The sequence below is a fragment of the Mycetomoellerius zeteki genome, unplaced genomic scaffold (genome assembly GCF_001594055.1).
Source record: "Mycetomoellerius zeteki isolate Tzet28-1 unplaced genomic scaffold, Tzet1.0 scaffold25, whole genome shotgun sequence".
Classification (NCBI taxonomy): domain Eukaryota; kingdom Metazoa; phylum Arthropoda; class Insecta; order Hymenoptera; family Formicidae; genus Mycetomoellerius; species Mycetomoellerius zeteki.
Genome location: NW_017257227.1, coordinates 3463045 through 3490350, shown reverse-complemented (window position 1 = coordinate 3490350; position 27306 = coordinate 3463045). Strand labels below are relative to the sequence as shown.

The window sequence follows — 27306 nt, the reverse complement described above, 5'->3', positions numbered from 1 at the left end:
GCATAAGTTGCAATAATTAAAAGTAGAAAAAGTATAAAATTTTTTTTTTTTTTTTTTTCCAAGTCTTGAGCGATGATTTATTGTCAATTATTGTGATTTATCTTAATTTAAATTTTTACTAATATTAAACTTTATTTAACGCAACTCATTAAATATCTTGAAAAATTGTAAAACGCATTTTAATGATTTGTACAAGGATTTTAATTTCCTATAGTATACCCTTTCTCTTGTAAGCTCGTCGTATATATAATTGGACTAAATTGTAATACAAGAACAGTAATTGAAAGTGACAGTTATTGGTTGTCCTAATGATAAAATAATTATCACCTTTCACGTTTACTAATTTTCAGCTAAACTGGAGCAGTGAAGTACGGTGTAAAGCCGCTCGTAATGCGTCTGCACAACATCGTGTTTATCAGAAATGTTTCGTCGCTCTACATGGTTAAAGCAACGCTAATATAAAATTAGAAGACATGGCCACGGTGTAATGAAATGAATTGAAGGACGGATTGAACGCGGGTCTTTGAAAACGCCTACTTTCGAAGAACGGAGATATTTAACGGTTATATGTTGATATTTACAAGTGTAGGCTATTGAAAGTCTAATTAAATTTAGTTCTTCAATGAATTTTGGACACTTTGCAATATTGCTAGTTGAAGAACAAGCGACATTTTTCATGTCCCACGTTAGCGTGATCAGACTTTTGACACGGGATTTAATTCTATTACATTTTGCGTATATATTGTCACGCATTTCAAGATGCACGATCATTTCTTTGTCGCGGAAACAGTGAAATAAATAGTGTCTTCTTTGTGGTACAAAGTATTTTATAAGTTGCTGCGATGTTTTTACATTCAGCAATCTTTTTTAAGAACGTAATTCGATAGAAGACGGGTTCGATCTTGTTGTGTCTGTAAAGAACGTGGATTGGAGGAGATATATCTTGGTCCATGATTTATGATAATTTTTATGATTATTCTATATGATGAGTTCGGATTTTTAACGTCTTTTAATGCATTTTATTGCATTTCACGCGAGTTTTCGCGTTACAGAGTAGATATAATCTCCAACAATATACTAAAAGGAGGGCGAGAACGATTCCAGCCGTGTTGATCGCTTAGGATATATCGCTTTCATTATCATATTATCGCACCGCAGTATTTTACTTGACTTCTTTTCCTGCAAACGTATCTGTTTGCGTTCGGATGACTGCCATATATTTTAAGAGCCACACTAACTTGGGACATAATATTATATAACTAGCTTTTAACAAATTGTTAAATATGCAGCGCCCTAAGGGAATATCGCATTGAAGAATTATAAAGAAAATGTAACGCTAACAAGAGAGAGTTTCCTCCCTTCCCTTATCCCTTCCCCCTTACACGATTCCATATATCACACTATTCTGCAAGAGTTTAAAATTTTTGGACTCGCGCAAATGATACAGTTTGTATTAAGTGAGCGCTTACGGTAAATTATTATAGCCGTGTTATATCATTGTTGCGAATCACTTGTATATCTCACTTGATTCCGACTCGACATTTGGCGTGACATGTGGACTATACTATTACTCTTTTGTAATTGTTAATTTTCTTTTTTAATATTTATCACGCTCATCTTGTTTTTTTTTTCTTTTTAGAATATAAAGATTCTTTATTGACAAGTTCTGAGAATTTCTTCGCTTTGGAAAAATTGTTAATTTAGTACACTTCATAGCAACTGTAATTTTTGGTAACGTGCAAGAAAAATGTTACGTTTTTATTCGTTTCTCGGCTCGATGCGACTCGATCAATCAATCGATCCAGTGTGTACTTTGATCCTTCGAAACGTCATCTGCGATAGTCTCCTCAACTTTATGACTCGTGTCAAATATTTGGAATATTTAAGTTGATATAGTATGAAAATTGTATTGTCAGCTAAGCTTACTAAAAGATATGTATATACGGAGTTATATACACACACATACACACACAGACATACACATACATTATGTCCGTCATGAGAATAATTCTAATCAAAACGATCGTACACCCGCTTTTATAATTTCATGCATGTGCATTTACAATTAGCGAAGAACGTTGAATATCAGAGTCGCATTGCTAAGCAAACACATTTGGTATGTCATAGCTATGTGTTTTATATATAAATATATCTCTATAAATATATAAATACAGAACGATGAAGAGCATTAAATTATAAGAAATAAAAATTATTATAATAGATAATATATATATATATATAAAATAATTGTCGAATTTTTGACATGATGATTCTTTTCGTTTTAAAACGAAACCTTTCCTTCATATGATCTTAACAAGAAAAACATCCGCATAGTGTTTTCAAGATATATTATCAGTGATTATCAGCAAGATTAAATAAAAATTTCTTCGAGCATTCACGTAACGGGATCGCTTTAACACGAAAAGAATGTGCAATATGCATCATTAAATACTCGCTTAAATTAAATGTTTGGTTATATATTTCATTGTTATTCTTTCGATACGTTAAAACGCATTTGCGGCACAATATCTTTCTTCAGCGAAAAAAAATACTTGTTTCCTTCATAGCTAACGTTATATCGTATTATTGGTTCTATTGGTTCCACCTTCACTTGTAAAATGGATTTGATACTCTCGCTTCATTCTTATTGTCATCGTGCGAGACACAAAAATGTAATTGTACGCCGATTACTTTACTCTCAAACTTCGTTAAGGTCAACGTGTAATTTTTTAATGTGCCTTTTTACAGCTTCGTTGAGAAATAAAATGCGATCAAATATCAAGCGTGATTGGTCCTAGCAGACAGACCATATAATAAGGATTCGACAGGCACGAGAAAACGCTCGTGAATCGAAAAAGTGAATCACGCAGTCATCTCGTGAACATCCGTTCTCCTTCCAATTCTTTCTATTGCGAGTCGATTATCGCTTATTGTGATCCAGATTAAGCGAATCCAGAATAACACGAACAAATAAGGGAGATCCTGACTGAGATCAATAAATTCTCTGCAGTATTTTGAAGATGTTTATTATGAGCAATATTAAATTGTGTATCAATTTACGTGTAATATACCTACTCCAGTTTCATCTTATAGAACTATATTTCAAAACCGACAAATAATCGGCAGTTTAAACTGGAATAAAATTTACGTTATATTATAAAAATTGTAATATTACATTATATTATAAAGTTACACAAAAATATTATTAGGCATCTGTGTTTTGAATATTATCTTCTTATTTGTTAAACGAACGAATTTGTTCGCATGCGTTCGCGTTCGTTCAATCTGGATCCCGCATTTTCCGAATGATTTGCCAAGATACGCGACTACAACAATCGGCGCGTGACGACTCGGCTACAAAGTTGCGTTTGCGAAATTAGTTCACGTTAAATGTCCAACATGAGAGCACGTGTTGGCACGTGACGACGTAAACACAGCACGCGGTACATCTATTTTCGATGGTATCGATTTCCGAGCGGCGTGCGAAGCTGAGAGACTTTAGAAAAAAAAAAAACTACGCCGCACAATAACTTTCGCCCCAGTTACGTCTACGGCGAATTATCGAATTATCGGGAATAAGGTCCCGCAGACACAATGAGAAGCACAGGCAATAGAAACGAGGAATAACACAAACAAAATTCAACCTACCAGAAATTGTTGCGCATCGATACATAGTTTCTGGTAGATTGAAATGTATTGCCTGTATGTTATTTCCTGTTTCTACACTGAAAAAAATGATCTGGTATTAACTAGAAGTAGAAACAAAACAAATTCTTATCATATCAGAATTCTGTTATAATTGAATTTCTGATTATCTTGATTAGAATGGTTGATAGATTTATTAGATTTTTCTAGTTGAATCTACCACACACAGAATCAACAAATCTTTTTTTTCCAGTATGCTGCCTGTACTTTTTATTGTGTCTGAATCTTAAAAATGCACTCGTGGAACAATTCTCGCACTTCCCCAAAATACGAAAATCTACTGATTTTTTGAGAGGGAATATACGGACAAACGCAAGTTTTACATTCTTTATAAACAAAGAGACTGATAAACCTAATCGTTTATGACGCAATAATGCTTGCTGCTTTCTCATTGAATCGATTGTTTATCTCGTGGTGAGTAAGGTAAGATATCGTTCTCAACTTAAATGCTCCACAAAGGAATCATTTTAGAAAAAAAATTGATCTTTGTTTTTGAAATACGAAACTTTCTGTAGTATTTTAATGCAACTGAATGGAAGATTCTTGTTGCAACGGAGACGAAACGACAACGTATGCAGAATTGTTGCAGAAGTACTTATTATATTCTTCAGTCGACAGATAAAGGCAATAAGAGTAATTAAGCCAACATGCAGATGTCAATGCGCAAGCGATATGCAAAAGAAATATATATATATATATATAATAGAGAAATCCGATAATATGCGCTTTAGTCATGTTGAATGTTTCGGCCCCCAGTGTTGGAATCTTCCGTAATGATGAATCTGAAGATCAGAATTTAAATATCGCTACGTACATATAAAGTCAGACAAAGATAAAAAAATCGTGATATATGCAGTCAGAATTTACATTGTCGTTATATCAATAAAGATAAAAATCCAAAATAAACATTGAATTTTATTACTATTAGTAACTTTATTAATATTATTATTATTATTTAGTATCATTTTTTAGCAAAAAATTTTGGCTAATTTTAAAAAGAGAAGAAATTAATAGAAATTAACTGAAACTCATTTTTTATTCCCAATTTCTTAGAAAATATCTTAACTATAATTTTATATGCCATATAATACCAAAAGCATCTGAAGTATCATAATACAGTATAAAATAGATGAAAATACATTATGCTATAAAAAAGGAATGTTAGATTTCTATTCTGAAAACCTTACATGAATTATACTGTCTAAAGCAGGCTTTGTGCCATTTTTCGTGTTTTTAGAATAGATAGCTTCCGAAATTAGAAATCGATTTTGCAAGATGTTAATGATCAATAATCAATAATAATCAGTGATATCGAGAATTCTGAGCCACGAAATGTCGTCAATCGTTTAATATTGTATCCGTGCAACACAATATGGCAATTCTTTTCATATATAATATTTTTAAAAATGCTTTTTAATTGAATTTCCTGTATATTTCAATCATTCTTTAGTTGAAACTAATTTCAGCCTTTATTAAGGTCTTCCTCAATCAATGATGAAAATTAAACTCTCTCAAAGAAAGAAAGAACAAATATTAGTTTTATTTTAAAAGAATATATCTATAATGTATTCGTATATTACGTTCACTACATCCGTTTAAAAAATTATATCCGAGAGAAACCACGTCGTTTCACAAAGAATACGTTGCATCTCTTTTACAGAGTTGCTATATTTCTACCTTTTCAAAGCTCAATCTAACAGTAACATTACGATGTTATAATTTCTTATTCAACAATGGAACTGTTATATACAATATGTGTTATATATTACATTTATATTGTTAAATGGAAAATTATAATATTGATATAATGTTACTGTTAATTTGTTCTGCAGATATATACTTCCCAAACAACACAAAGTCTAAAATTATGACATAAGACGTCTTTGAATCGTCTTTTAGATGCAAAAAACGTCTTATGACCCGATTTTATATATTTTTAGTTGTCTGAGTTAGTAACAATAAGCAAACGATTCGATTAATTTAGTATCAGTTTTTAGCAATAAGGTTTCAGTTAATTTTAAAAGGAGACGGAATTAATAGACTGAATCTATATGTGTGTCCTATATTTTTATCTTCTAAAGGAAATTGATCTCGTTACAAATTATATAGTTATCATTCTATACGTCAATTCGTGTGAAGAAGCTTTTTTTAGAGTATTTCTCAAGCCAATTATATATTTCCAGAGTAATCTCTTGATGTCGTAATCCAATATAGGTAAAGAGACATTTTATCTCGACGTCCGTAACCAGTTTAATGGTTTTTTTATGACGAAAGTGAGAAGTCAACAGTCTGCAGCGACGATTAATTAAAGCTCCTCAACAATTAAGTTAGCGTTGGATGTGATAAATTTCATCCAATTTGAACGCGCGCAATCAGAGCTTCAATGAAAGCTTTGATTTCCCCCCAACGTTTTCGGAGTCTGAATCACGTCGTACGTTTTGCGACGCGAGCTTCTACGTGGACGCGCCAACAATGTCATTTCAACTAGGAAGCAAGAGTGAGAAAGAGAGCGAATGTCATTATCTAATATACTTTTATTATTGTATCTGCGCGTCGTCATTAAAACCACTCGCTCTCTGAACCTAACAGGCGATCCATCCATCCGTCGCCTATCCGTCGAGGATGAGAATCTTTCTCGTTGTTTTTTCCTTCTCGTTATTGATCGTAGGATTGATACGAATCTGATAATTTAACTGAGTAGCCATATGTTGACTTTATGTACGTTTCTTAAACTTAAACATCAGATACGTTCTTACGAAAGTTTTTTTTTTAATTTTGCATCTATAAATTTCAGAACTATAAAAAATTCCTGTACAATTTTACAAATTTTTGAAACTTTTTTAGAATATAAATTAGAACACTTAGAAAATATTGAAATTTACATTTTTTTCTATAGAATTCTTTATATGTGTAAATTATGAAATATTTTGAAATATTCTATTATATTCTAATTCTTATTCTATAATTTCCGAAGAAAACATAAAAAATCTGAAGAATAAGTTTAACGTATTTTCAAAATTCTTCATCAATAAAATATATAAAAATTTTTTTTAATATTATGTTATTTTTTTATCAGGACGGATTTAGGAAACATAAAACGACATGCCCCTATGTGGACATATCCCTTTCTCGTAAAAATAAGGAGGGATTTAGATTCCAGACAATACATAATATTTATAAAATATTTACAAAATATTTATAAATATTTTGTAAATATTTTTTTATATTTATCATAAATATTATATAAAATATATTTAGTCTATATTTTAATAATATTTCGAATAAACCTTTGTATAAAATATATATGAAATATTTATATAACGTTTAAAAAATGAATTTTAATAAATATTTATTATAAATATTCTGTGTTGTCTGGGATAAGAAGACCTTGATGTGCGCAAGCACTCATTAAATTCTTGGTAAATTGAGATGTTAAAGTTGAGTAATTATACTTTTCATTTCGTATTCGCCGAATAATTGCGTGCAAAAATTTGTATTTATCTACAAATGATGTTAATAATTAGACGCTTAGTCATATTTTATTGCGCAACAATAGAATTACTCACTCTTTTTAACTATCTTAATTGCATTCATTTTTATAAATAATTCGTTGCGTTAGCGGAAAAGCAAATAAATTACTTCTTCGATTGTCATCAATTGCTAATTCGTGAAGGAAAATTTACTTTTGTAATACAACTTTTCTCTCTTTTTCAAAACGTAAATTTTATGTAATAATTTAATTCTTATTATATAGAGAAATTGTATAATGTCATACAAATAAATAAATGAAATGAATTAATTTTTCGCAGAATCGAAAACGAGTAGTTTTAATAACATCGAACATTAAACATAAAATGAGAAAGAGTCACTCCTTTTTCTGCGGTCGATTCTTCTCTCTCTTACATGGAACGTAAATTTCGCACAAATATTTCATGAATTTCTATTATATGTATATAATATAAAAGATATATTATTATAAAGATATATTCGCGTATAAAAACAAGAATCACGGTGGTTTTTTCCTTTTATTTGAAGAATATAAAGCGACTCCTAAAAACGCTCAATATTAGTATACAATTACTTGGTGCATATTATTTATTGATGTTTCCTTCAATTAAATAATTCAAAACAAACAGTCTAGAGACGTAATATATAGCCTTCAGACGATCAATAATATTGCGTAATATGATTGATTCAGAGGTCACTTTACATGGCACAGGTACAATTTAAACTTTTTTATATCGCCTTTATTCATATACAGTTTTCTTCACAAACAATACAATTATTTCTAACTTAAATAAAATTTCAATAAAAATAAATATTTGTATATATATTTTTTTTAATAGACTCGTGGCGCCATCTACACGCGCGACCATCGTGGCACGTTCGATCGTTCGAATGGCGTGTCTAGCGTAAACGCGTTATTCACGGTTCAAGTATTATAATACACCCGCTCGTACGAGGAGCGGAGTCAGTCTTGGGCAAGATGGCCGGTCGGTCGAGTACAGCCCTCTATTATTACTTCGCGTTAATCCTCCATCTGGTTCTGCTAACGGAGTGCGATTACAATGTGCGATACGGTGACAAGGCGAAGCAACTGCACGTTGCGGAGCACAACGATCAGCGATACAGGAAGCCGCTCGTTATTGACAGACGGAGCGCGGATCTACACGAACGGGATGACAGCGATCGGAAAACGTCATTCGGACGTACGCGCCGAGACGTACCGTTGCCGCAGCATCCAAACAACAATCCAAACATCACGGCAAAGGTACGAGCGCGCGTACACGATCGTTCGATCGTCCGAAGGTCGCCACCGTCATCGCCGCCGTTGCGTCGTAATTCGACCGGCTGGCGGCTGCGGTGACGACGGTGGCGAACACGATGATGATGATGATTATGATGATTGTGGTGATAATGGTAATGATGATTTCTCTACGATTGTTTTCGCATCGCCCGTCGCAAATAAGAGCGAGCGATGGAAATGTCCTACTGTATTATAGCGCACACATTCTCCGCCCTCTGTTGGCTGCTGCGTGTCGTCCTGCGGAATTTTTCCCAATGGATCGTCGCGTCGGGAGAGACGCACAGCGCGGCCTTTGTGCGCGGCGCGTGAATAAGCCGGGGCAATAATTGCCGTATTATCTCTCTCTTCCGGAGTAAATTTAATCAATCTCGGACGAGAGAGAGAAACGGAGCGTCGCGGATCCGCGCCGTCACTGACACCACCGAGGGGTCACTAACCGTTTCACTGTAACTGTATCTTTCCTCTGTTTTTAAAATTTTTTTCCTCCCCTTTTTTTTTGATGGACTCCGCTGCCATGAGTTTTCCGGATCGTCCCGGACTGTGTAAACAAGACATCGTTGGAATGCCTGCCGCCGTTATTTCGAACACTGTTATTATTTTAGGCTCGTTATTCTAACTAGCTGCGCAAACTTTCCTTCGTTTTTATCGGAGGTCGTGATTTTGGGCAATGATGTTCAAATTTCTTTTTTTTCTGCGTAGTTATATTATTATATCTTTCTTACGTTACGTCGCGCACGCTTAGTCATGTTTGTGACACGCATGATAATAATGGACGCATGCATGCACTTGACTGCTTATTTCCCGATAACAAAGGAAGCGTAGTTTGTCGCGGTTAAGAAGATAACAGTTATACACCTAAAGAATTTCCCGCTAACAATTACCCTGTTCGCGTTGCTTGCACTTTTGACACTCGGCATCTTTGCTTTCTCTCTTTTCAAAGCCAAATATACATTTATCTCATTTTAAGTGCAAAAATATTTGAGGATTTCATGCAACGCGAACAGACCTAATAAGTCAACTACAATGTATTAGGTTGGTGCAAAAGAATGTCGGATTTTCTATATTGCTATTAAGAGCAGTCGTAACTTCGTTAAAAAATGAACGAAATTTGAATTTAAAAAAAGAGTTTTAAAGCTTGAAATCTCTACTTTCGAAAGGTCGCTGTATTTTTTGAGTTTATGTGAGTTTGATAATTTTTATATATAAAAAACTACCAATTGAAAAAAATGAAAAAACCTTTTTTCACTTTATAGGTCTGTTACGTGCCCCCTAAAAAAATCGAGAACATTTTTGATTATCTATCGTGAAAGATTAAAGTTTTCTCTACAAAATCGTTTTTTTAATAATGTTCCTACGATTTTTTTGTTCTTGAGTTACTCGCGGATTAAGTAAAAGTAGCATCCGGACTTTGATTGCTCATAACTTCGTTAAAAATCATTATATTGCAATAAAAAATATAGATTCTTAAAGCTGAAACTTCGCTCTATCAAATGATATAATCGCTAACTTTTTAAAAATATAATAGAATATATCGGAAAAGGAAAACCAACCATTTTATAATATCGAAAATCGACATTTTTTTTGCACCAACCTAATAATTTACGTCGTAATATTGTGGTTCCATTTTTTTTTAAATTCAAATTGACATTGTAAGCGTTATATTTTACGTTCACTCTTATGTTCGATTTTCTGATAAGCATATTCTAACAGTAATTAACTGTACTTTTATGATGTTAATTAGAACGTAATTATTCTGTTTCTGCAAGCTCATGCATATTATTTATAGTTTATTTTTTATCAAGTTAATATAAAATTGAATTTTTTTTTATTTAGGTAATTACGATCGATGTGCTTCATCCTTCGCTGTTCTTGAATAATTGTACGAAAAAGGGGATTGATATCTGTTTCTATATAATTTAATTTTGAACTCAGTTCAAATAACTGTTCATCTTTTTCTAATTCCTAGAATTAGAAAAAGATGAAGAATAAATTGAATCGAGACTGCAGTCAATTTTCATTGATAAAACCGAGCATAAGTTGCTTTTACTTTAATATTTAACTTGATTATGGCTGGTGTAACTTCAGAAAAATTAAGTCAGGATACAAAAGTAACACAAAAGTTCATATAAACATGCATATTTACTACCTAATTGTGATTTTGTTTCTGAATTATAGACATTTCATTAATTCTTATTACAAACTGAGCGTAACATCTCCATATATTTTTGTCTTTAGTTAACATCAATGAACATCTTAAGCCCTGAATGTTATCAATATGTACTTTTTTTATGTACAAATGAGACTAAGATATGCATTCAATGGTCGTTAGGTGGCTTATTCTATTATATTAAAAGCTGGGCGGAGATAAGATTTAAAAAATATTTCTGTTACATATTAATTCCCTTACATATTAGTTTAAACTCTCTAATGCTCAGTATTATACGGAAAGCATGATAAATGATTTCAATTTTTAAACAGTTTTATGCGTTATTACATTATTAAAAATAAAATGTTAATTTTAATTTAAGAACGTATAGTGGACTTTTTGAGACATGCAAAAATTAACACGAAAATGTTAATTTTAACATTTTCCAAAAATTCTTTTACAGAATTAAAATACGCACAAAAAAAGGCCTGAGACGGTCGATTTAACGAACAAATCGAAAAAAATTAAAAAATTGTAGTGATACTAAATGTCATTTTTAAACTTTTTTCTATTTTTTCGTTAAATCGACCTTATTTTGCATCTTTTTTGTGCATATTTTAATTGTGTAAAAGGATTTTACAATTTGTACAGCCAATTTGGAATGTCTTTTAATCTGTAATGTTGTCGATAATTTTGTTACTTTAGGATCCCCTTAAGATGTCTTTAAGTCAGTCACAGAGTCTTTAGTAATTAGTCTTAATATTTTAAGGCATTACTTAAAACAATCTACAAATAAAGACGATTTACTGTCGGCCTATGACTGACTTTCAATCCTGGGATTTTCCTTCCTTCCGATTTTAAAGTTGGTTATCTAATTCTCAATAAATAGCCATTTCATTTGCATTGTTAGATTATACGCAATAATGCCTTAAATTATTCACTGCTTCGTGTCTCTAATTGCTTTTTTTATGTGTTTATAACATCGTGACAATTGAACGTTGACTAAAAACGTAATATTAACTGCTGACAGTCAACTGATTGAGATAGGAGAATTTTCCACGAATGAATATTCAATGATTCATCTCCTGCTATATATCCACCTAGCTATAATTACGATTATTGAAACTATCTCCTTACACGCCCATACATCTTGTGTTCACCTACTAATAAATCATGCTCATTTTATATACTGCGACGATTGTTTCGTATATTTGTCTTCTCTGTATTTATTTATTTTATCAGAATTTCTTATCGGTTATCTCTTATCTCTGCTCTATCTGTTATACTGTTATGCGAGGATAAATATTATTTTATTTTCACATTAAAGTTTATCTATATCTGATGTCTTCGATGCTTTCTGACAAAAACTTTGTTTCTTGTCGTTACAGGTCAATCCTTTAAATGATTCGCATCAGCAATTGATGGTACATTGGGTCGGGGACGGTTCCAATGTAATAATATGTCTAGCGAGGGATAGCACACCCGTGGTACGCTTCCAAGGAGGCAAATTCTCTTCTCCGAACCAACCTAGCGCTGTGTACATCAGTTACGATTACGGTGATAGCTTCGAGAATAAGACTGAACACTTCAGGGTTTCGTCTGAGGCCGATGCCCCATATGCTGTTGTAGACAAATTCACCAATCATCCTAAGTACTATCAACACGTGAGTTCCGCTTTACAAAAACGTTTCTTACAAAATAAATAGCCGATATATTTTCCTGGCGCATCTCCAATTCTATTGTTTGAAGAGTGTTGCGAGACTTCCCTTCTTTTGCAGTGCGTCTTTATGGACAGTCTGAATAGTTTAATCTTCATAACATATAATAACGGTCTAACGATTCTGAGGATCTCGTTGTCGTTTCATCCAAGTGAAGTCTCGTATTTCGAATTAGATCCACGGATACTTGTCGCACTGGACAAAACCGATCTATCACGGAAGGTATAAGATTTATTGTTATTATTTTACAATTATTTAAATTTTGAATGTACATGTTACCATTATTGTTATCTTATTTTAAAGAATATAAAATGATCATACAAGAATTCTTTTTTCTGACTTTGGAATACTTCGATTTCAGTTGTGGTTGACGATCGATCGTGGATTTACCTGGATGCCAATTCATCAATTCGTAAAGGCTTTCTTTTGGTCTCCTTATCGTGAGTTATTAGTTGAACGCATGGAGCCTGATGGAGCGAATACAGTTTTGAAACTGGATTTGCGAAATATATCCTCGTTTATAAGAGGAAACAATCAATTGCGAGCAAGAATGTCTATACGAAAAGAATTTATCGTCGTCATTGAAAACGTTGAAGATTTTCAGATCAGAGGCGATTTCATGTTCGCAGTTAAGAAAAGGGTAAGAATCACTGTGACGGTGCTATCTGTGAAATATCTTATAAGATTCAGAATTTAACTGTTTTCATTTTGAACATTGCTTTATTTTTTTTAACAGAATGGAACGGAACATCTGGATCTCTTTGTCTCTTATAAGAATCAGACATTTGTCCAAGCGCATTTTAACACAGAATTGGATTGCAAGGAATATCATATTGTAGACGTATCGTTCAATCGAGTCTTTATCGCTGTGAAGCACGGCGACACTATGATCAATCTTTATGTGTCGGAAGTTATAGATCACGAGAAAGCTATATTTACATTATCTCTGGAGAGTATCCTCACGTTTTTCCCCAACAGCACTTGGAAGGACAGTTGGTTGAAGTGAGTAATGAAATATAACGGATACTCATTGTTTATAAAAGTAAAGTTAGAAATTTTACAAACTTATAATTGCTATGAAAGCTGTCAAACTTGTGAAAATAAGATAACACGTTTAAAAAATTCTTCGTAATTAATTTAATTTTTTCTTTAAATTTGTTGATATCTTCTTAGTTCATCTGTGTATTTATACGATTCTATATTTACGCAGTGACGTGGCTGATGAAACATTTACGGATCTCTATAAGGTCGAAGGTCTTCGAGGCATATACATAGCATCACGGGTCAAAGGTACTCCAAAATCAAGCTCTATTGGATCAGAAAATTTGGAATCATTAATTACTTTCGATCACGGCGCCACTTGGAATAGTATTAAGGCACCAATGGCGAATCATGAAGGCTTCTACATTCATTGTGGAAAAGACTGCTCATTACATTTGAGTCAGAGATTCAGTCAATTGTATCCGGTGACGAGATCCGTCACCATTATGAGTTCGAAATCGGCGCCTGGAATGATAATGGCGACTGGCGTCATTGGGTCTAGTTTGAAGGGTCATCCCGCACTCTATGTATCTAGAGATGCTGGTCTCACATGGAAACAAGTGTTAAAAGATTATTACTTCTTTAATATGGGCGATCACGGAGGTTTATTGGTGGCAGTTAAGTATTTCAAATCGCGCGGGGAGACTAGAGATATCTCATATTCGACGGATGAGGGCGAGACATGGCAGACGTACGAGTTCAACGAAAAGATGTTGCGTGTTTATGGTCTCATGACGGAACCTGGAGAAAATACCACGGTATTCACCATGTTTGGATCGGACAGTGGACAACATCAGTGGCTTATCATCAAGATTGATCTACGAAATGTATTTGAAAGAGAATGCACAGAAGACGATTACAAGTTTTGGTCTCCAACGAGCACCGACCAACCGGTCATGGCTTGCGTGTTAGGACGTAAGGAAACATATCAGAGACGTGCCTTGCGCTCCAATTGTTATCAAGGCATAAACTACTTTCGGGAAATAAAATTGGAGACCTGCCAATGCGACGCGAACGATTATCAGTGCGCTTACGGTTTCATACCCAGTGGGAATCCATATCACTGCATCCACAACAAAACCATGCCCGATTACGATCCATACGCCGTACCGACCTCGTGTCAACCCGGTATGTTTTATAATCGCACGAAAGGCTACATAAAGATATCCGATGATGATTGTACTGGCGGCCTTGCAAAAAACTATGAGCCCGATGAGATCCCATGCCCGATGGATGAAAGCCCAGACTTCTTATTGGTCGCCCAACGAGAACATATTACACGAATCGATTTGGTAGAAAACAAATTGAAAAAGTTACCTGTGCACGATTTAAAGAATGTTATTGCAATCGAATTCGATATGAAAAACAATTGTTTATATTGGGCGGATATCGTAAACGATACGATCGGTAGACAGTGTCTGAACGGAACTAGCTATCCTGAGATTCTTGTTGAGACCGATCTGAGTTCCATCGAGGGAATGGCTTTTGACTGGGTGTCCAAGGTGTTATATTTTGTGGACGGTGTTAAGATGAGAATACAGATCATCCGAACAGATGTTGGTCCTTCTATAGGCAGAATGCGCAGGACAATATTGGGACCAAACAATCTACAGAAGCCACGAGGTATCGCAGTTCACCCTATGAGCGGCTACATGTTTTGGACCGATTGGGCACCGGGCAACGCTTCAGTATCTCGAGCTAACTTGGATGGCACAGATGTTAAGCGACTATTTCTTAAACCCACTGTCGAATGGCCGAATGGAATAACGATTGATCACATCGCTGAACGTATCTACTGGGTAGACGCTCGATTGGATTACATAGCTTCCTCGGATCTTGAGGGTAAAAGATTTAAGAACATCATTGTTAAAGAAGCGCGTATCACGCATCCGTTTGCGGTTGCTGTGTTCAAGGATAATTTGTACTGGGACGACTGGAAGCAGTCAATGATATTTGTCGCTGATAAAGATCACGGGATCGGAATCAACACGGTACTCGGCTTTCAGATCGCGGGTCTGATGGATCTGAAGATCTTCGCGCACAGCGTGCAAGTTGGCACGAATGATTGCGCGAAAAACAACACATGTTCACACATCTGTCTAGGTGCGCCTCATTCCAGCCATGTTTGCCTCTGCCCGGATGGCATGGTGATGACGGAAGGTACGTGTTTGTGCCCGGGGGGTATCAAGCCATACTCCAACTCAACGTGCCCGCGCGTTGCTAGCACCTGCTCGTCCAATCAGTTTGCCTGCAACAACAATGTGTGCATCCCCGAGTTCTGGAAGTGCGACGGTGATAACGACTGCGGCGACAACTCAGACGAGATTCAATGCAACCGTGCCACATGTAGCCCGAATAATTTTGAATGCGATGATAACAAGTGCATTCCTAAATACTGGGTGTGCGATCTGGATCGTGACTGTAAGGACGGCAAGGACGAGATGAATTGTACGTACAGCAATTGCACCGAAACTCAGTTTAAGTGTCACAACGGCCGCTGTATATCACATCGTTGGCGTTGTGACGGTGAGGATGACTGCCGCGACGGCTCGGACGAACTGAACTGTACCAAGAACATTCAACCGAACACATGCCGGTCCGATGAGATCGTCTGCAAAACGGATCACTCGTGTATACCAACATCCTGGAAATGTGATGGTGAACCAGACTGCGAGGACAGCGCCGACGAAAAGGATTGCAATAATATGGTATGCGAGTCATGGCAATTTACATGCAACAACACCAAAGAAAATGGACATCGGTGCATATATAAATCATGGGCGTGCGACGGTGACAAGGACTGTATCGATGGTTCGGACGAGGTGAATTGTACCACCACTACTACGTTACCAACATCGATAATCCCAATATTGCCGACAAATTCTTGCAATGATTGGATGTTTATGTGCAATAACAAGAAATGCGTGCCTTACTGGTGGAAATGCGACAGTGTGGACGATTGTGGCGACGATTCCGACGAGATAGGCTGCGGCAATACGGATGGTGTGTTGGAACCCACGTCTCCGGTTCATACGACGCAACAATCACGCATCTGTCGCGAGCACCAGTTCCAGTGTTATAATGGTGAATGTATTGAAAACGCGTGGGTGTGCGATGGCTTGAAAGACTGTCCGTCCGGCGAAGATGAGCAACACTGTGACCATAGACACACGTGCCGAGAGAATGATCAATTTATGTGCCGTCAAGACGGTTCATGCGTATCGCTCTCGAGCATGTGCAACGGTGTCGAGGAATGTCCGGACGGCAGTGACGAGCTCGGTTGTCACGCGGGTGAATTACCTGCCACGCCATCCTGCTATGCCGGTCTTTTCCCATGTGACGAATCCCGCTGCTTCCCGCTGGCAGCTATGTGCGACGGTAATCGCGATTGTCTAGATGGCTTCGATGAGAATCATTGCGAAAAGAATAACTCGCGCGTATATCAAGTATTAGTGATGGGTGTTGATGAACGTTCTATCAATGATACAAGTCTCTACCTCTTTTGGTGGATGCCAATACCATCGAATGTGACATTTGAGTTCTTGCCATCAATAGCGCGGGTGATACCAGGGGCAGTGTGGACAAATGCTACCGAATGGATCGAAGACACGGAGTATCAATTCAATAATCTCGAGCCGTTCACTAAGTATAATCTAACAGTCTATGTGAGGGCAAAGGGCCAATCTGATGTATCCCCACCGGCAAAATACCACATGGTAATGACTGGCGAAGGCGTACCAAGCGAGCCGTGGAATGTAAAAGTCGCGCAGAAGAACGGTACTCGTGTAGAGGTGACTTGGAGACCACCTTTACATCCTAATGGTGCTATATCCGGATATCTGGGCTACGTTACACCACCGATACCACCATTAGAGTTTATTCGGTCAAAAACCTCCGCAACCATCGATATGGCATTCGAGGCGGGCAAGAATTATTCCTTCTGGATCGTGGCAAAGAATCAACATTATAACTCAGTCTCATCGCAAGTTGTCACGCTGACGTTCGACGGCACAGCTAACATCGACGATATTGAGAATCTCCGTGTAGTGACCACGACGAATCACTCTGTGACTTTGACATGGAAGAAGATGCAGAACGTGGATGGATATCACATCACTCCCAGAGCATCACCGAACTATCCAAATTTGCAAACTGTCACGACATTGAACAGTCTGATGGAAGTCGACAAATTGGCGCCGGGCACCAAGTACACCTTTGAAGTCGGCGCGATGAAGAAGAATTACGTCGGTAAGGTCACCTCGGTGACAGCCACGACGAACGGCACCGCATTGCCCACGATAAATAACTTTGACGCACAGTTAGTAAAATCTCAGAGAACAACCGTAAAACTTACTTGGGACCCCCCGAAGAGCACCAGGAAGATCAAGTGGAAATATGCTATTCACTACGCTGTCAACATGGAGGATTTCTTTAAATGTGAGGAATCATTTGCATTTACTTTTTTCATATAAAGATTACTTCAATATTTTAGATGGAATAATCGATACCTTCTTATTATTGTTTGATATCATTTTGTTCTCTATATTTGATTTTCTTTCTGAGGAATATATATTTCTATTTCTATTTTTAGCTGCCAAACACATCACTACTAATCTTACGGCTACGATTAAGGATCTGGAAGCGTGTGAAGCATACTTTTTTGCCGTTGGCGTCATTGGAGACTACGGAGCAGGACCTTTAAATCAACCGCATACAGTTACGACGCACTTCAATAAGCGTGCACCTCCAAAGAAATTGCGAGTAGCGCCATCGCCGAATGAAAACGACAGCATGATCGTTTCGTGGATGTCAAGTTGTCCAGCAGTCGACGAAATAATCAGTTATACGGTAAGTCAATAATGCTACAAAATATTTTCTTGAAAAAAATTACAACGCAAGAGATTTTAAGAAAGTCGAGATTTATACCTACGAAAAATTTCTCAAAAATTTTATTTTTCTCTCTTATTCGAGAAAAATGTTTAAATGCATGTATTTTTTTAGTTTAGCAAGAATATTCATCGATTTCGTATCTTTTTCCCGATTACAGATTTCCGTTACGGAAATGATTATGAACAAGCACATAGTTGTGACATTGCCACCAACTAACGAAACTGTTATGAAGCATATATTCTATTCCATCAAGTACGGTGGGACGTACAATATTACAATAGCCACAGATGTCGAAAATGCCATATCCACGCAACCATTCATCTATATAGCGCCACCGATCAAGCCGCCTCATCAGCTCACCGTCTTACATGATAATATGGAATATTTGATTTACTGGAAAGAACCGGATTTGCCGGAGAACATCAAAAAGGACACTGATCGATATTTTGAAATTTTGGTGGCTGAAGGATCGAGAACAATAAACGAATCAACTGCTAAAGTCTTGGTGGTCAAAGATCCGCCTTATCGCTACAAGGATGCTAAAACAGATACGATTTACACCTTCGCGGCGCGTTTGGTCACGAACGAAGGATACCAAAGTCCACTGAGTGAAACTTGGAGCACGCAGATTTCAGGTAAGTTGTCTTTAACATTTCTTTTTAAACTAGCCTTAATAATTTTTTCTCTTTTTTTGTTCCATAGGATCGCAGCTCCCAGTGATAATGAATACATCGGGCATTTTATCCCTCGCTATACCGATCTGTTTGGTCGTTATAGCGCTCGGTGCTGCGCTCGCGTATTTCATCGTTCGACATAGGAGGCTATCTCACAGCTTTACGCAATTCGCCAATAGCCATTACGATACGAGACGAGGACAAGCCACCTTTCCTGGTGCGACAGATGGCTTAGGTAAGTGGTGTTTCGCAATTTGGAAAAGAAAGGAATAAGAATGATACAAAACGATATGCGAAAAGAATCTATTGATTGTTTTTCTTCTTTTTTTTTATAGAAGAAGAAGATAGTCCGGTAATCCGAGGCTTTTCGGATGACGAACCGCTCGTAATTGCATGAATACCATATGTATGTATAAACAAAATATTTACGTACTAGGAAAGATGTGCCAAGACACTATTAATATGATAATTCTGAATAAGTCAAATTTTATGACGGAAGGAAAAGCTTTTATGAAATTGTTTTAAGACTGAATTGTAGTCATACTTGTGCTATAGTAATTAACGACTATTAATCGGTAAACAGATTGCTTAGAACATTTACATGAGAGCTTTTCGCATCATTCATATGGTACGTAGAAACATGGTATACATGTACATCACGAGTGATCAGAGTAACTACCTGCCGTGCAGTTGGAGAGGCCATTATATATCTCAAATTCGACTGTACACAAATCAAGAGGACTATAGATTGAAAGTGTGGTTTACCGTCTAACGAGAGGATAAACGCCAATCGATGAAACGGCAACTTGTATATAGTAAATATTTTTTATGGATTGATTGTGAGACTTTCGAGATAATACGCATTTGCATTTTTAATAATGTATTTATATGACATGTACGTATAAAGAAACTTTTTTTAGTCCGTATTCAGATTTGTTGATGCGAAAGTAAGTTACCGGCATCCGGGACGAACTTTTTATTAAAAGCTGTTTAAATACCCGTACAGAGGCCATAAGTTTTTTTCAATACAAGTGCATGACCAAAGTAACGTTTTCTTTTAATGCCGCATCCAAGAGATATATTAGTGTCGTCTGTTCATAAAGTAGATTTCTATGACATTTTATTCGGGTTCTCCAGTTTGAATAATCGTCTTAAGTAACTTTGTATAATCGTCCCAAATTAGAATTTTATATCAAACGTGATGCGACATTGAAAGAAGTTTTTATAAGTGAGTCTCTCAATTTCGCAAAAGGGTGAACTTGACCCTTGTAAAAAGTGTGTTGCAATTGTGGTTTGAATACAATACTAAGTACGGATTTTTTATCTTTAGGCACGAAAAGAATACTCGAGAAATGATATTTGATTTGTACGATTAAAATAGATGACATTTGTTTATCTTACGTTATAAAAAAAATAATATATCGTTCTCTTTATCAAGATCGAACATTTTTAGTTAAAATTAGGAAAGATTTACCAACAAAACGCCAATGAGAAAGCAACAGATCGTTGATATTTTCAGTGTGAATAAAATGGTAGCGACACCATTGTGACTTTTAGATTATTGTAAATAATGTTTAAATATTTAAGCGTGTGAACTTTCACCGCTTAATCCATGTTGATTCATCCATAAAAGACATTAATGATTGAATCCCGTGAATCAGTTATATTTTTATGTTGGAATAGTCTAATATTTTATGTGTACAAACAGTTCCCCGCTGCGATGAGAAGAAACAATCAATTTGACAGAATCTTTTACTGACATGATACACGTATATGTATACACAGAGACGATTATTTTACCGAATTAAACCATCGGATTTAAGAAATTGATACATTCTTATGTTTTAGGGCGCGTTCACACCTAAACGAAAAAGCAGAAAAGTAGCAGCCAATCAGACTACCAACACGAATTCTGATTGGCTGCTACTTTTTTGCCTTCTGCTTTTCTGTCAAGATGCGAACGCGTCCTTATGACATTATGAAATTGTGAATTAATCTAAATCACAAGATCTCTCTTGTGATGACAAGATTTACAATTCCTATTTATATCCTGTTGCACAGCATATAATTTTGAAAATCTCACTCTTTGACGACTGAAAAAGAAGTGGTGAAGGTATGTACACCGATGTCAGATTGACAAAAAGTTTACAGAAGTAACGAAGCTTGACTCATTTTCTTTGTGTCTTAGCTATCACCAGAATGGTCTCTTGAACGAATGGAATTAATTGTAAAGAAAAGGTTTCGCCTGCTATATAATATCCGATACGATCACACGCTACGGTCCACTAACGGTTTACTTTTCCCTTTCTTTTTGCTACATGTGGTTACATGTTGGAGAAGAAAATACTAATGAAAACGTCGATGTTTTTGAATCTGTGTTACGCGGCTTCTATACGTCATCAATAATGTTGCATTAATTAATAATAATGGCTGCGTTCAGCAGAAAAAACAGCTTTGCAACTGTTGTAAAATTCTTTAATATGATTGGTCTTGTCCTTAGTTTCTCATTGGATTTAAATGTATAAATCAATCATATTCAAGAATTTTACAACAGTTGCAAAGCTGCTTTTTCTGCTGAATGCAGCCAATGATATGACATTAATGTTAAATGATCAATATTATTATGTAATGTAGTAATATTATGCAACGATATTGATCGTGTACAGGCCGCTTTAGTGAGAGCGACGAGAATAGAAGAAAATAGCTGATTTACATGTAAATGTCAAAAAGTTATAATGCGACAAGCGACAGTGATATATATAATATATATACATATATATATAAAATATATTTACGTGAAAATAAAAAAATATAAGACACAGAATATTGTCATTTAACTCTTCTTGTTTCTTTATAAATTTACTTTGATACCTCAGCTTGTTTGATAAATTCAAATCACATGCATTACGTTATCTATTGACTTATTTTTTTCATTGATAATTCTTATGGGTATAATTTTTAACTTTTCTACTTACTTTTTTTCTGTTTAATTAAATTCATTTTAATTTTGCTAAAAAATTCCCAAAAAAATTTTGGTGATCTAATTTCATGTTCTTATATCTTCATATGAGATAGTGCACATATATGTTAAAAAACGGTAGTACATTTATTATCCTGTCAAATTGACGAATTCTGGAATAACTAGCGGATGTTCCGGGCCATGTCTCAATCGTTGAAAAGTGGAACGGCAAAAATAATAGTTTCGTTTATTCATGACAAGTCCATCTCATCCAGGGAAGGTGAAAGACTTCCGTTACCATTCTAAAAGGCAATTTGGAAGTTTGTGACCCGTTACCTCATTAAGCAAACGGCACGAAACCGGAAATTTAACACCATCCTCTTCGCACTTAATTCTTGTATTGTTACGCAAATTGCGGTCAAATTCCGCGACTACATCTTTAACGCCTGATTACATTCAATGGTTGTTAAAATATAATTATCCTTATTAAACATGTATATGTTATGTATATAAAGTTATTTATATATAAATATTTTATTATTTAAAATTATATAAGAATATGATATTTTGAGAAAATTGTCCAATAACGATATAAGAAATTTTTAAGAATCTCAATCGAATCTTATCTATATATATCTTTAAAAAAGCTTCTCGACTTTTAGAGAATTTTTTATACCTTGTTAACATAAGCAGAATCAGGATAAAAAAAAAAGATTAAAATGATTTTATTAAAAATCTTTAGATCTCTTAGAAGCCTCTATCTGTATATCTTAACATGCTAGCTTCTTTTTGTGGAAGATGCGCCTCAATTAAGAATGTACCCTCTTCTATTTTCGTAATAAACTTCAACGACTTGACTCGCGATGAAGTAAAAGGAAATTTAGAGACCATTATTCCAGCGTTACGGAATACCGTTTACCTTCCGTTCAACTGTATTAACTTTTATTACTATCTTCCACTTCGATCCCTATGCTTCGTATTTTCTTCACAATTTCATATACCTTACATTTCATCGTTGACTGGCAATGGCATGGGCTGTTCCGAGAAATTCACAGACGGTATGCCGCTATCATAAAATATTATAAGAGTGCCTAAGATGGTGTGTGTGTATGATACGTGATTTTATTGGAACGGTTTTTTAGCTCGAAAAACCATCTCGAAAAAAAAATGATACGCATGGTTTTTTCGCGTTTTCCGTAGACCAATGTCACGGTATTATAATTATGAAGTGTTATCAATTTTTAAGTTTATTTTTACTTTTATGTAACGGTGTAAACTGCTTTCTTGTGCGAAAAACTAATCTTATCTACGCGTATATGCAAGGCTACATAATTTCTGGATGTCCAATAATAAACATTTGATGTATCGCATGTAGTATATTTACTTTCTGCAAAATAATATGATTCACGTCATTTTTTATTAAATTAATAAAATTTAATTTACTTTATTTTTTATAATAATATAAAACTAATTCAAAAGAGGGCCAATAAAAGTCGATTATAAATTCAAAATGAATTCACCTTTTTGAATCAGTTTTACATTATTATTTGATATTAAGAGTCCTGTACTTTCGCTAATTGTATTTATTTTTTATTTAATAAATTAATTTAATTTATATCTATTATTATTAATTTTAATATCACGGAATCTCATTTAATTACAGAAATCTTTATTGTTACAAAGCGGGTTTGTTCGTAAATATTTTTAACGCGTTTTTTTTTCTTTTTTTTTTATTCATGACACTCGTAAATTTTGCACTGATTTACTTAATTGACCGTAAACTCCATGAAGAAAGGACGTCGCATCTTTACGTTTTAAGCTAAACTAAACGATGCGGCGCGTTATATCGCGTAAACTCAGGGCAACCGCGCGCGCCTATACCGTAATCATAATTGTTACCCTAATTATACATACAGTCAGTATGCGTACCTACATACTCTTCTCTTAATCAGATCGTTCGAAGTCTAAATCACCTCGCGTTACGGAGCGCGACGAGTGCTGTCAGATGCTCTGATCTTCTCGTTTCGGCGCTCGAATAAACGTTTTATATCAAATGGATTGTTTAACGTGTAATTATTCGGTTAATTATATCTATTTTCACCATTTCGCTCATAGAACGTAAGTTATATAAAGCTCTATTACAGCGCACGTTTAATATTGTTCGCAAATATTTTTTACGATAGAAAAGAGAACGCTTTCTCGGATCATTTCGTTAGAGATTTCTTAAGTTGCAGAATATTACATTTAAGATTCACGTGATACAAACGTTTTTGACGTATCTAGATCGTATATATCTCTATCTAGGTAATATCTTTCAATAGCCGCATGACTTTTCAAAAACCGTTGCTCCGTAAAATTTATTAAGTTTACGTCATAAACTAAGTGTAACAGTTTTCATTTTATATCTATACAAATTACGCTTTTTAAAGCGTGTGTGACACAAATAAATCAATCTTACATTTTCTAAAATCACAAGCGATATAATTAGCCTACATAATTTTTATGTTGCAGAAAATACAATAACTCTTGAACATAAAGTGATTATTGATTTGAGCGTTTAAAGCAACGATTAGACGTCATTAGCTAAAGCAACACTAGAAATCTATATAAGTTATATTCTAAGAATTTATTGTTATTTATAGATTCTGTCAGGATAATAAAAATAATTGTTGAGAAAAGCATTAATGCAACAGTTTTTACTTTTGTTCATTTTATGTTCTTCATAATTAGAAATATACATGCAATATGTAGATAGAAAATGCAGTTAACTGTACGTATGACAATTAAATGGCAAATATTCTGCTTGCTGAAAAGTACAGACCTACTTTGTAGACGCCTACATTCGTACCATCAATTGCTTATTTTTATTCCCAATAACCTTGATATTTATTATTGAAGAGCAGTATAATATAAATCGATGCATAATTAGATGAGTTGCAACAGAGGACCAGCTTTCACCGTATCGTAGAATTTTATTAGATTTTAATAAAGAATAAAGTGTCTATGTGTAGGAAACGTGAAACATTTAATTAAAATAACAATTTATACAAGTGAAGGGAAAAAAGAGAATAATCCGAACAACATGCGGAAGCTCTGAAAGACACGTTAATTACTCAATTTTTAATCTATTTTTGTATCTTCTTGAATACCTTTACGGTTTCTCAGAACCAGATTTTATTTTTCCTGCTTAGCAAGTACCGCTATTAGATAACTTGTCCGTAAACTGCTTATGTTGATTAAAAAGACCTAGATGTATAAGATTTTTATGATGTCAGAAACAAATTTTACTTTTTTTTAGCAAATACGCAAGAAAAGAGGATGTTAAAAAGAACCTAATTTTTGCCCAAAAAGGTGTAAATAAATGGAATAGTATTTTTTGTAGATTTTGATTTCTTGGATACGATAAAATTATTAAAAAGTTTGTAGCGTTTGGGAAACATTTTGAAAATTGAGCACAACATGATGTATTTAAAATTTCAATATTATTTAATTTTTTAGGTATTCCTCAAACGTTATGAACTTTTAATTAATTTTATCGTACCATGGAAGTTAAAATTTACAAAAAAATACTATTCCTTCTACTTACACCTTTTTAGGCAGAAATCAGTGTCTTTTTAAAATTCTTTGTTAGCATATTGACTATATTAATTAAGAAGACTAAATTGTGTATTATTATTCCCTGTTGTTTCTTCAAAATTTATATGCATAAAGATGCAGTTGATTGGAGTTGATTTTTGGTTGATCTTTCTTTCGCGTGGCAAAATTAAAATAATTCCGTATTAAAGTGCCTAAATCATAAAAAAATTACATCATCGTAACCCGTTAAGATGTTTACGATGATAAACTACTGTTATTTGGATACACGTTTTTAAACATACAATTAACTTCCTTTTATATTTGATAACCATTGCGTGCAATGATATTAAACTGATTTTTCGTAGTATGAATAACATAAACTCGGTATTTTTCGTTTTTGTTTAAATTCATTATTACCTACAATTTCTAATTCGTAATTGCTTTTCAGCTATTCTTTTCCAATCCTCTAGTCATAGATTAAACATTATAGCAGCAATTCATACATTTTCTTAATTTTTGGACGATCTTACTACAAAAATTTTCACTATTTCATATCAATTTAGTATTTCCATTTATCCACTATGCTATTGCATAGATCTGCGATCGATAATTATAATCCACAGTGCCTGTAATATAAGTTTCTTGTTTGTAAGCAATGATTTAATCACAGCATTTTTTTTTATTCGATCTTAAATATTTCTTTTTATATGTAATTTCGTTTTATATTTAATTTCGTTTTCACTAAGGACAACTTGACATATTTAAACTAAAACGTTTGAGATTATCAATAAGAATTTTATGTGAAATATATTATGTTTTCATATCATAAACGTTCTTGACTTGACCATTGCCTTTTAATTAATTACATGTTTTTAAAATAATTCTGTCTAATTATAGTAATAAACGATAAACAGTGTAGCACGAATCTACGAAAGAAAACGGGAAGTCGATTAACAAGCAATGTCGAGCATTAATTGTTTGGTTCCTCGTAAAATATACAAGATTACCATATTACACTGACCGTTTAGCATATGACAGGTATTGCACGTTTAACGCCTCTCCGGATTATCTCATCCCCCGAAAGACGTTTTCGCAGAAGTGATCTTGTAGGTATTAAACGAACAACGCTTCCACTTTAGCGGAACGCGGTATATGCAGAGATCGAGGTCACCGTCCTAGAAAATGTCCACTGTTAGCACCACTTGACTCGCGTTTCTCGTGAGAACGCCCTTTTTCAGGTGGAACCTTTACGGTGATTTTCTCCGGAAGAAAGTTCCCACGGCGAATAACACGTATTTCGTATGTAACGTTCTAGGGTTCTAGCCACTTTCAGTCGGCATTTCTTCGTCGTTCTATAACGATAAAGAAATGCCGACTGAAGATGGCTAGGCTAAGATTGAATACGATTACTGACTGATAATTTATAATTTGCGAACTTGAGTAATGACAAGTAACGCTCATTCTAAATAACACATTTTCCTTTTACGTATAGATAAACTTTTATTAATTGTTTTCAAGTTTCAAGTGAATCTAATTATTATATTGAAAAAGTCCTACACTAATTTATGCGCGTGAACAGAATTAATTTAATAACACTTATTTAGGATCTATTTTTCAAATATAAGTTTTCAAGTATACTAGATATTTAATAAATATTATATTATGTAATTTTTAGTAATGTTTTAGATAATGTAATTAATTCTTATTGATAAACTTCAATCCAGTTAAAGAATTATTTGAATAGTAATATTTCGTAATTTTAGCTAAATGTAATTCGCTACCTGGCAGAT

General features: G+C 34.5%; 2 protein-coding genes across 2 annotated transcripts in view; both read left to right on the top strand.

The window, feature by feature from the left end:
- Positions 1-1642, top strand: part of beta-Spec (spectrin beta chain) — a 39560-nt gene extending 37918 nt beyond the window's left edge. The window contains exon 13 of the mRNA XM_018449737.1: positions 351-1642. Coding sequence (XP_018305239.1) covers positions 351-354 — 4 coding nt within the window. The 3' untranslated portion in view covers positions 355-1642. The remainder of the gene's footprint in view (positions 1-350) is intronic.
- A 6498-nt stretch (positions 1643-8140) lies between these two features.
- Positions 8141-21406, top strand: LOC108723791 (sortilin-related receptor). Its single transcript, XM_018449757.1, has 10 exons — positions 8141-8476; positions 12047-12322; positions 12437-12598; positions 12738-13016; positions 13113-13378; positions 13587-17854; positions 18009-18265; positions 18465-18942; positions 19010-19216; positions 19317-21406. The coding sequence occupies exons 1-10, from the start codon at positions 8192-8194 to the stop codon at positions 19376-19378; spliced, it is 6540 nt and encodes a 2179-aa protein (XP_018305259.1). The 5' UTR covers positions 8141-8191; the 3' UTR covers positions 19379-21406.
- Positions 21407-27306: the final 5900 nt, after the last annotated feature.

Coding starts and splice junctions, on each gene's coding strand:
- LOC108723791 (XM_018449757.1), top strand. CDS start 8,192: ATGGCCGGTCGGTCGAGTACAGCCCTCTATTATTACTTCGCGTTAATC. Junction 12,599..12,737: donor AAACCGATCTATCACGGAAG/GTATAAGATTTA, acceptor CTTCGATTTCAG/TTGTGGTTGACGATCGATCG. Junction 19,217..19,316: donor TGGTGCGACAGATGGCTTAG/GTAAGTGGTGTT, acceptor TTTTTTTTATAG/AAGAAGAAGATAGTCCGGTA.